Here is an 11,272-nt window from a genome sequence, read left to right as displayed (position 1 = left end):
AAGATGACTTCAGCAAGGGCTTTCTTTTCATAGAAGCGTCAGAGTGACTCAGCTGTGTATACTGTTGACCTGAGAGAAACTCATGCGTGGGATTTTTACCACAATCTCTAGCCCTCATTTACTGTTCCTCAAAGTTAGGATTATCAACGAGTAACGAAGTAGAGGTTTGAAGAATAATCGTGGGCTTTGAGAAGATGCAGCTTCCATTTTGGGGGGCCTTTCTTCATCTTCTTTCTTCTTCATGACTTTTTAAAAACCTGCCTTGAGGACAAGAGTTAGCTCGGATGGGTATAGCCTGGTGTAGTCGGAAAGTTGCCGTGGTGATACCTATAAGACAACTCAGTGGGCTTTTCTTCCTTTGAGTGGATGATGCCTGGGGAATGGAGATGGGTAAGGGCGCGGGGCATTTAAAGGAGGTCTTATCAGAATCCAGAATGAACATAGTGTTGAAATCTGAATATTTTCAACCCTTAGGCAATATGATGCTTGGTCTTGACTAAAGGAAGGTGTTCTCTGGTCCCAGTTAGTAAACGTTTATTTACAGTCTTGAGGGTAATCTGACAGTTTACTGAGAACAAAAATCTTAGTCAGTGTGACGCTCCATGGAAAATTCTTTACTTCTGCTGTCTCTCTTGGCTCTGTCTCCTGAAAGGCTATAGATCTGTGTCCAGAGCCTGCCTGACCACTGAGTACATACTCAGATATAGTTCTCACCACCTGGAGCCAAGCTGTCTGTGCCAGTGGGGCGGTGAGTCTTTGGCACAGGGCTGACAGCTGCTGGAGGCACCTGTTGTGCTGGAGTGGAGTGCTGTTAGGATTCTCTCAAGCAGCAGCTCCCTCCATCATGACTGGAATGGAGAGGCAGGTACTTGGAAGGACTACTGATGCGGTAAAGGCATCTCGTGGGGATGAGCCGCTGATGGTTGAGATTTCCAGATTTACTGACCCTTTTACCACCTTTGATTTACTTGTATAAGTTCTTGTCGTGTGATGAGGCTACCTCATGGAGCCAGGGGACCTTGAGGTTAGAAACATTGGGTCTCATGGCAAATTTGTCAGTCAACACTGCTACCCTAGTTTCAGTTTCAGTCCTCAGCCAGAATACACTGAGCAGAATGCCTAATGTGAGAACCATGCTCCAGTCTTTCAGGGCGTTTGCTATTCAGGCTAAACCTTCTAAAACTTTCTATTAAATGTAATTGTCTTGTCAAAGGTGGTATAATTAATTTTTGGACTACTTTTCATCTGGCAATCACTGCTGTGATTTTCATTAACACCAAGGAATGGAGATGCGGCAGACGCTCTAGGTTCTGACCCCCTATTCTGTGCCAATTGTATTAGTTTCCTATGGCTTCCGTAACAAATCACCACAAACCTGGTAGCTTAAACCAACAGAACTTTACGATCTAACAAGTTCTGGAGGCTAGAGGTCTGAAATCCAGGTGGCGGTAGGGCCACACTCCCTCTGGAGGCTCCAGGGGAAAATTTATTCTTTTCCTCTTCCAGTTTCTGGTGACTGGGGCGTTCCTTGTCTTGTGGCTCCATCACTCCAACCTTAGCCTCAGTGGTTGCATTGCCTCCTCCTCTGTCTGTTTCAAATGTCCCTTTGTCTGTCTCTCATAAGGATCCTTGTCATTGGGTTTAGGGCCTAATTGGATAATCGAGGATGATCTCCTCATCTCAAGGTCCTTACTGTGTCTGCAGAGATCCCTTTTCCAAGTCAGGTGACATTCACAGGTTTCAGGGATGAGGACGTGGACGTATTTTTGGGGGCCACCATTCAGCACACTCCACCCATGGGAAGGAGATCATGGATGATACAGAAAGGCGAGAGGCAGCAGCATACAATATGGGCCTTGACCTGGCCCAGTCCATCCTGGAAGTGCCGTACGATTTTGGTGGGACCCATTTGGGCAGCCGAGAGAGAAATCTTTGGATGGTTTTAGATAACTGAGAATCAACTGGATGTACAGAAAGTATGACTTCCCATGCTTTGGGACATTCATTCGTTTGTTCAACAGACGTTTGTCGAGGGCCTACTATGTGCCAAGTGCTGTTCTAGGTGTGTGTTCCTCAGTGAACGAATAACCACAGGTTCCTGCCAATGTGGGATTCATGTTCTCGCTTTGCCAGCAGGACTTGAGAAGTTCCTGCAGCTGATTCGGGGATTTGGCATTTGGCTGGTAAATATTCGTGTGAAAGAAATTATGCTCTTTGCTGTTATCTCCAAGCACTTAGAGTTTTCAACATAAAGTTGAATTTTTGTAACTTTGGGATTATATAAATGTCAAATTATGTAAATTATATTTAAATTATTACTATTAAATTATATAAATTTGGGGACGATAAAGAATAAAATAGTGAAGGGTACGGAACGGGGATATATTACCAGCATCATTATTTCCCACACTCTTGTCAGCACAATTTGCTGAAATCAAGGCAGGCGTGGGCTGGACAACCCCAACCAGCAGGTGTTAGGCTGCACGAAGCATGGCTCCTGGCGTATCATCTGCCCTGGCACCTGGAGCAGGCTTCTGTGGGGAAGAGAGCTGTTCTGGGGCCAAGGCAGGAGTTTGAGCAGTGTTCTCAGACACAGCAGCAAGGTCGGCTCTTGGAGCCAGTGGCACTTGGTGGCGGTGACAGTTGCAGGCTATTTTGGGAACGAGGCGGCTTTGTTTGGTAGGGCCTTCTCTGCACTCCCAGATTTAATCCTGGCACTGATCAAGCCGCTTTTGCCTTTGATATGGAGAGAGCAGCGTTGGGTACAGTAGAGAGATCACAGTGCTCTTTCCCTATTTCGTTGGTAAAATCAACTATTTTCCCTTGGAGAGAGCGGGTCATTGCCAGGGAACTGTGACATGCTGGTTTTAGGAAGCTTTGAGTTATTCCCTGGCAACTTTTCTAATAGCTCTCTGGACTAGTAAATAATATCTCCTTTTCTTAAGCTTAGAACAAGTTTTTACTTTAGTAATAATTCTGTGTGTCTTCAGGAGTGCAAAATAGAAGGAAATGGACATAAGCCACAGCAGAAGGGCTTGGGTTAAATGCAAAGAAGGATTCCCTGGTGCTGTTATGAGTAACATCAAGGCGTGTTGAGCCTCCTGTGCCTGTTGAGGAAAAGGAAAGACCGTGTGTCTGGAGGGTTCAGTAAGGCCCTTCGTGGAGACCCTGGTCCTGCCCAGGTTTTACGGACGGGCGATCCGCTCATCTGCCTGCCGCAGCCATGCGTGAGTCAGCAGCACAGCTGCAGACGGAGGGGGCAGAGGGCGTCTAAATTTAGTCGTTATTCACTTGAGAAGGTTTCAGGGACTATTCGTCTCTCCTCCATGGCGTTAGTCCTATTGCTTCTTCTGGAGTAAAAAAAAGACAAAAAACCCAGAGAACAGTGACTCCGAGATCTTTCCTGGAGTGAATTCCTATGACTCTGTTGATGAGTCTCTCCAGGATGATTCTCCTTCAGCTTAACCGTGGTACCTGCTCTTTTATTCACATGGCTCCTGAATTTAGGAACCCGCAGGATCCTGGACGTTAGGGAATTTTCTGAAGTCATATTTAACAGACAAGCTCCAAATCTTGCTAGTTCGAAGACATTTTTAACCAAAGCGCCTTCCTCCCATAAGATACTGGAGGTGGGGAGAGCAGTGATGGGTGAGGAGTAGGTACAGTTTGTGCTTTTTCCTGGGGAAGTTGAGATTTGTTAAACTGTTGGCTTGAAAACAACAGCAGTGCCAGGCACCGTTCCAAGGTGTGTCTCCTTTAATCCTCACGAAATTCTATGGGGTAGGTGGTATTCGCGTGCTGTCAATGAGTGCACCAACGCTGAGGTTACATCCCTCACTCGAGATTATACGCATTGGCAGAGCTGGTATGCAGACTCGGATCTGTCTGACTCCAGAGGTGATGCTTTCAACAATGTACTGTCCTCTTTGTGGAGGATGTAGGGGATAATTGGACAATTGGCCTGCTTTATTTTCTCTGAGATGATTATTTGGAGGTTGATGATCTGCCAAATTACATTGCAGATTAGGCCAGCTTGTTGTTGTTCTTTCAAACGTCCTCACAGTGTCATTCTTATAAAAATACTGTATCAAGGATTTGAGATTCATAGACAAAAATATCATGAAGCTGAAAAGGAAGAGAACTAAAGTCATGATGGGGTGAAAGAGATTAAGAAAAGGAAGGGAGAGAAGTAAGATGGAAGGCAAGAGAAAAAAATAGGTTTCTTCCCCTTTGATACCTGGACTAGCTGGGCTTATTTTAGGCCCTCTGGAATTTGGCTGGTGTCATCTTGAAAGGACAAAGAATGATCTTGAAAACACTGGCTTCCAAAAATCTGCCTGGGGGTGGCATAGCTACTGGAACTAAGCTTTTAGACTGTTCTTCTTTCAGAGCCAAAGAAATTTTGCAACCAAGCAAGAAGCAGTTGACCCTGCTGCTTAACACAGGTTAAGATGGCACATTTGATCTTCTGGATACAGGACTTGATTATTACGTGGGCTGTGTACTTAACCTCTAAAGCACTTTCTTCTCCTTGGACTTCACTACCTTGTTGAAAAGTACCCCCTTCCATCCTTTCACATAGACATCTTTATTAACAGTTTTTAGTGAGGTTCTCTGCAGTGAGTTGGCTAAATCTTGCCCTATGGGATTGCAGACTGGCGGACAGGCAACAGATGAGAAATTTAGTGATAAGCATTATTATGAAATATTTTAAAATATTATGAATATTTATGAAATATTTCACATGGTGAAGAAGTAAAGAGTAAATGGGGAATGATTGTGGAAGTTCATAAGCCATAGAAGAAATGTAGTTTTTGGAGCAACTTCTTGAAGAGACCATTATCAATATTGGTTGTAAAAGTCATCTGGCCTCAAATGGTCAGGGTGGAGGGATATATTATACTGAGCAAATCAAATCTAGGCAGGTATGTGTAGCTAACTCAGTAGTTGTAAAAAGAGTATCCAATGGTTTAGGAAAAAATGAACAAAGATGACATTTATAACCAGTGTTACCTAATTAAATTTTCGTCTAAAGTGAATCAGCCTTTTTTCATCCATCCCCTGCTTCATGGCAGGATTGACGTGAGTTTTACCTCTGAACTCTAGAGGGCGTTCCCATTAGTTCTCTCGTGAAGATATGTACTACTTAAGAGAAGATTTCTGACTTGAATTCTTCGCTCAGCTTCGTATTTAAACAGTTGCTCGTTCTGACCACAAAATATCTCTTGGTATGTTTGATTGAAGATGGTGGTTTTCAAACTGTTTGCTGTCAGGATTCCTTTACACTCAAGAAATTTATTCAGGACTCCAAAGAACATTTGTTCATATGGGTTATTGTATATTACCGAGAAATTTAAAAACATGTACTTATTCATTTAAAATAGCAATAACCTATTACATGGTAATGTAAATCACGTGTTTTAATTGAAAATAACTATATACTTTCAAAAACAAAAAATAATGAGAAGAATGGCATTGTTTTACATTTGTAAAAATCTCTCTTAATGTCTGCATTCAATCTGCTGTGATATGTTGTTTTGATTCAAGTATATAAAGGAAATCTGGCCTCATCTAGATCCATGTTTGAAAAAGGGAGGAGTATTTAGTAGGCTATGAGACAATTGTGGATATTCTTCTTGGATGCTGTGCTAAAACTCCAAAAGCTGTAGTTTCTTACATGTTAGTTGCAGTGTGCAATCTGAGCCCACGTCGTGGCCTGTTCTTACTTTATGATGTTAAAATCTGGTGGTCTGACTGACACGTTGAATGAATCTTTTGCCCATGCGTGATTCTAGCACAGGGCCCTTGATTATTTGGAAAACATGGCTTCATTGTCTTATGCAGATCTCCCAAATGTTAAGACATTCATTGTGTTGAGCTGATCCCACTGGGTGGTGGTCCCGCTGATCTCATCAGTGAAGACAGCAGTGGGAGGCTGTCAAGCTCATGGGATGGATGTTTCCCAAAATGCTAATTCCACTTGGCTGGTCCAATTTTATCATTGGCAACAAATACCAGTTATTGTCTTTGAAGTGACAGGCTCACCTTGTTCATTTTTAAGTCTTAATAATCATAATTTGTCGGTTCTTTTGAGTAAAAGTCGCATTCCATGAGAAAAGCAGCTGGCTCCTCTTGCCCGTGAGATGGCTGCGGTGCGTCCCCTTCGAGATGCCTGTGCCCAGCGCAGCGGCGGGCGTTATCCGTGTTGCCTGTTCAGTCACTCACTGTTGAAAGGCATGCAATCAAGGATTGATATTTAATAAAATCAATAATTTTTACTGCTTCCTCAAGGTCATTCTTGGTGAAACTGGCTTTTTTAACTGCCAGTGCGTGGGGAGAAGAATACAGTGCTGGTCTCCTTGGATGCGCCACCTTGGTTCAGGCTGAGGCTCCAGCACCCTACCCGCCACGCCCGTGCATCCTCAGTGCAAACGTCAGCAAATAATGTCTTCATATGATCATAGAAACCTTTTTGATCTGGATAACTGCTTCTCAGCTTAAGTTTTAACCTTTTTTTTTTCTGAAAAGGAGAGGATTAAAAGACATTTAAAAAAGGATTGTTACTTGCTTTTATTTATTTATTTATTTTTAGGAAGATTAGCCCTGAGGAAGAGTGGCCCTGAGCTAAGATCCGTGCCCATCTTCCTCTACTTTATATGTGGGATGCCTGCTACAGCATGACTTGCCAAGCAGTGCCATGTCTGCACCCAGGATCCGAACTGATGAACCCCGGGCCACCGAAGCAGAACATGCAAACTTAACCTCTGCGCCACTGGCCTGGCCCCCTTACTTGCTTTTAGGTCCTGAGTTATCCCAGCTGTTTTGGAACCTCCTAAGCCTTGATAATGATTACCTTTATCAATCTTTTTACTCTGCAGATATGTTAAGACAGCTCTTTGGTCTTTGCAGGTCTCTTTGCTCTGTGTGAGTGTTTCTTTTAGGCTTTTCGTGGGTTTGAAGCCTCTGTTCAGAGAGCTCCTCTGCTTTCTCCTAAGTGTCACTGCGCGGTGGGCGGCTGGGGCTCCCTACCCATCCATAATTGCAAACATGCTTTGCCGTATTGTTTGGAGCCGTTCAGAAAATACGTGAAAAGAAAGAACACGCTTCAGTCTGAAGTGGTCACCTCATCCTTTCTCACCAAAGCAGGGATTGTTGAGCGACTAGAATCTTAAGCTACAACTTCCCACTGAGAAATTGCTTTTGATCCTCTGTGACTATTTTCTTTTAAAATTCATAAGCAAATTAGTGGTTTCCAACATTATAATAATGATGAAACAGCTCACGCATTTTAGTTCTTTAGAAATCACTTTCACAATTAATCCTAATATACTGTACAGAAGATAATATCATTGTACCTGTTTCACAGCTGAGGTGTTGACACCTGGAGACAATTTGGGGGTTTGTGTAAGACCACAAAGCTTAGAGGGCATGCTCTGGACACTTGTATCAGTGTGCAAGAAATACAAGTTAATATGTCGTCAGAACTGCTGCGTTGTCAATGCCCAGAGCAGTGGCTGGCACGTGGTAGAACTCAGTAAGTGCTTGTTGAGTAAATGGATGGAATTTTCTTTCCAGGCCTGTATTGATGAAAATTTGGACATGGTGAAGTTTCTGGTGGAGAACAAAGCCAATGTAAACCAGCAGGACAACGAGGGCTGGACCCCCCTTCATGCAGCAGCTTCCTGTGGCTATCTCAACATAGCAGAGTGAGTCTCTGTGGGTTTGCCTTCTTTGTAGCAATAGCCTTCATTTCTCTTCTGCTCGTTGTATTTTTTTATTTTTGGAAGATGGGCCCTGAGCTAACATCTGTTGGCAGTCTTCCCCCTGTTCTCCCCCTCCCAAAGCCCCAGTACGTCTTGTATATCCTGGTTGCAGGTCTTTCTAGTTCTGGTTCTTCTGTATGGGATGCTGCCGCGGCCTGGCTTGCGTAGGTCCGCACCCAGGATCTGAACTGGCGAACTCTGGGCCACCTAAGCAGAGCACACAAACTTAACCACTGTGCCACGGGGCTGGCCCTCTTCTGCTCTTAAGAATTTGAATTTCATAAAGAGTTATAATCTCTCTTTATTGCAAATTGTAAAAGCAAGAAGTTGAATTATTTTTAAGGAATAATTGATAATATGTGTTATGTGGTTGCTAAATCCACCATTTTTTTTTAAAGATTTTATTTTTTTCCTTTTTCTCCCCAAAGCCCCCCAGTACACAGTTGTGTATTCTTCGTTGTAGGTCCTTCTAGTTGTGGCATGTGGGACGCTGCCTCAGCATGGTTTGATGAGCAGTGCCATGTCCGCGCCCAGGATTCGAACCAATGAAACACTGGGCCGCCTGCAGCGGAGCACGCGAACTTAACCACTGGGCCACGGGGCCAGCCCCTAAATCCAACATTTTTTAGTTGAAATTTTTGTTTGCTTCTATTTTTAGGTAATTTGTATCTGTTGAGATATGCAGAGGTGGCTTCCGTCTGTGGTACTGTCTGGGTTCACTTTTTGAGCAACTAAGAACTAGGCACAGATGTAGGCAGACCTGGGGATTTTTTCTGGACTTCTTTGTAAACCTGTCTTATTGTTTTAAAAAAAATCAGTGCTTAGTACAAATTAAGGTGGAGCATGCCTGGCCCGCTGATCACAGTGCTCATGTGGCTGATGGCAGGAGTGAGCCTGTGTGTATGGGACAGAGCAGAGGCAGGGATCGGCATGTGCTCTCACGGTAGCGAGTGGTGTTTATCAAGGCACACGTAGCTGCTAACCCCCATGACAGCTAGTTGCCCCTCCCTTGGGCAGAACAATCCTGACCACGTGGTGTCTGGGGCATAAGAGGTACTAAATAAATGTCTGTTGAATGAAGGAATGATCAGGCAGATTATTTTTAAATAGGAAAGAGATTTGGCAGTTGAAACATCTTTAAAATGAGGCAACTGGGTGTATTCTAGAGGAGGGTAAATTTAGATTGGTAAGGTAAATTCCCTATATGAAATCATGGTGTTCTGTGGCCCTTGGAAAATCAGATTGCTGGTTTTAAGGCCCTTTTTAATGTGATTAGCCCTCCATTACATCTCTCTTATTCAGCAGACTGCCTGGGGAGCCACGCTGGCCGCTGTGTAGAGGTTTGCCCGGGTTCTTGGGGGAGAGCCTGTGTCTCTGGCCTGCTGTGGGCCAGGGAAGCTCAGTGGGAGAAGCAGACAGAGCGGGCTTCGGAGCCAGGGGAACAGCAGGCAGCAGCATTCGCGTTCAGCTTATTCAAACAGTGGACGGCTGGATTGGCCCGAAAGCCAACAGAAATGAGCAGTGCCTTTTCCTCCGTCTTGGTTCTTCACTCTGTTCTCATTCAGTAAGTCAGTCGTCTCTTCATCCCCGGGGCACCCTCTTTTCAGAGTCTCACGGGAAAGGCCCTGGTTCTCAGCCTCACCCCCACTGCCAGCATTCCGATGCCTCAGAGTCAAGGCAGCCTCCCCATAGATTTCGATGTTTACTTTAAAAATTTATCTAAGAAACATTTACAGGACATATTAGCCCCTTGTTATTGATACTTGATTATTTGTTCAGGTGGCTCGTTTGTGATTTTTGGCTACCGAATCTTGTAACATTCAAAGATTTCCCCTTTTTTCCGTTGAAAGGTAACAAGCAGAGCTCATGCTTAGAATCAGGGTCACTTGTGTTGGCATCGTCCATGGAGTCTGTTTTTCTTCCCTTTGTGAAGCTGAGTACAGAGAATGATTATAAACACTTTTCACAATGGTTTCTCTGATTCTTCTTATGGATGGACACAGTTCCTTTGGAAATAAGTTCAAACTTTAACAATCTCTTGCCTAAATAAATATTACCTTGAATGAAATGGATCGCTGAGAGTTACTATTTCCTTATACAATGATTACTAATTAGGCATATGAAGATCTGACCAGGAGAGAGATGATCCAGACCAGAACCCGTTGTGGGAATGGGGTGGTGTAGGGATGGCCTTTTCAAATTTATCAGTCATTACGCTTGTCTTATTAGACAGGGTTTGACCTTCCCATCGTTGTGTTTTGTTTGCAGCATGTAGTGGTGTTCTCCATGCCATGGAAAGAGCCTCCTTGCCTGCTTTGTTCATTTTGGTTGCTTTACCTCTGGGTCTGCCAACAGTGTTAGATAAGATCAGCCGTTGGCCATTTTGTCCTTTTCTTTTTGTATCTTAAAAATCTTAAACTTTGCACTCTTATTCCCAGAGTCATTAGGAATTCTAAATTTGAAGGGAGTGGGAATGAAGAAAAAGGCAAACCGGCTTTCCAGGAAGAATCCCAGTGCCTGCTAGTTCCTGGTTCGTGATGACCTTTCCTGTCTCATTTTTAAACTCAGTAGGATATACGTTTAAAAAGAGGTTTAGAGGCTGTTTTTTCCTCATTTTAATTTGACTTCAGGCTTATTGCTTAGTTAGCTACATGTTTTATATTTTTATTCCCAATGAGTGTTGAACTTAGAAGCAGCAGATCGACCCAAGGGCACAGCATTTAATTTGACTTTATAGTTTACTGGGATGCTAATTTATTCTGAGTTTTTAACACATTTCATTTTCTCTCTTCCTCCCTTAGAGGAGTAGCAAAAAGACCTAAGATCAGTGATGGGTTAGGAAGGCTTTATTTTCTAGGGGCATATTCGTTGAGCTAATGGACATTTCTGAGCCACTGGGTAACTATAAAGATTCTCAGAGGTAAAGTAAATATTACTTCATAGGTTGATATTTATTCTTATTCAGGGAAAAGTGTAAATCTAAAGAGATTTTTCCCTTTTTCCCCCCTAAAAATGGCTTAAGAAGGTAGCCTTAACTTAACAATAATCGCTTTCTGATTTATGGCAAGCCAGATCACTTTCTAGAAATGAGTCTTCTTGATCATGAGCCTAAGAACATGTCAGAAAAGGGAAAAACAGGAGCCTGTCTACCCAAGTGACGTTGTGCCTGGTCCAGTAAGGGACGGAATAGGTGTCAGAGCAGAGTGGTTAAGGTGTTTCATTTATTTCAGGCAATATTTGTGGAGTGCCGAGAGAAAAGAGGAAGTGTCAGATGTTGGGGCAATGACAGTTGGGGGAAGACACGGTTGTTGCCCTAAAGTGGCTTTCCGCCTGGTGGGGCGGCTGTGTCGAGATACAGTGTGTGTCATGACGGAGGTCCAGAGTTAGTGCTCGGGGAGGGAGGGAAGAGTGGAGTAAAGAAACGAGAGAAAATTCACTTGACGAGGACAGGCAAAGTCTTCATGAAGCAAAGGCTCCATTTTAAATGGACCTTGAAAGATATGAAAAGT

At 43.6% G+C, this 11,272-nt stretch overlaps 1 protein-coding gene across 18 annotated transcripts in view; it reads left to right on the top strand.

The window, feature by feature from the left end:
- Nucleotides 1–11,272, top strand: part of PPP1R12B (protein phosphatase 1 regulatory subunit 12B) — a 206,298-nt gene that overhangs the window by 47,141 nt on the left and 147,885 nt on the right. For 17 of the 18 annotated variants that reach the window (XR_011499407.1, XM_070501531.1, XM_070501530.1 and 14 more), the window contains exon 2: nt 7,576–7,706. The exons of the other annotated variant lie outside the window; for it this stretch is intronic. Coding sequence is in view for 16 of the 17 variants with exons in the window: in XM_070501531.1 (XP_070357632.1) it covers nt 7,576–7,706 (131 nt within the window). In the remaining variant the exon portion in view is untranslated. The remainder of the gene's footprint in view (nt 1–7,575; nt 7,707–11,272) is intronic. 18 annotated transcript variants of the gene reach the window in all.

The sequence above is a fragment of the Equus asinus genome, chromosome 30 (assembly GCF_041296235.1).
Source record: "Equus asinus isolate D_3611 breed Donkey chromosome 30, EquAss-T2T_v2, whole genome shotgun sequence".
NCBI lineage: Eukaryota > Metazoa > Chordata > Mammalia > Perissodactyla > Equidae > Equus > Equus asinus.
This window is presented reverse-complemented; position numbering and strand designations above follow the sequence as displayed.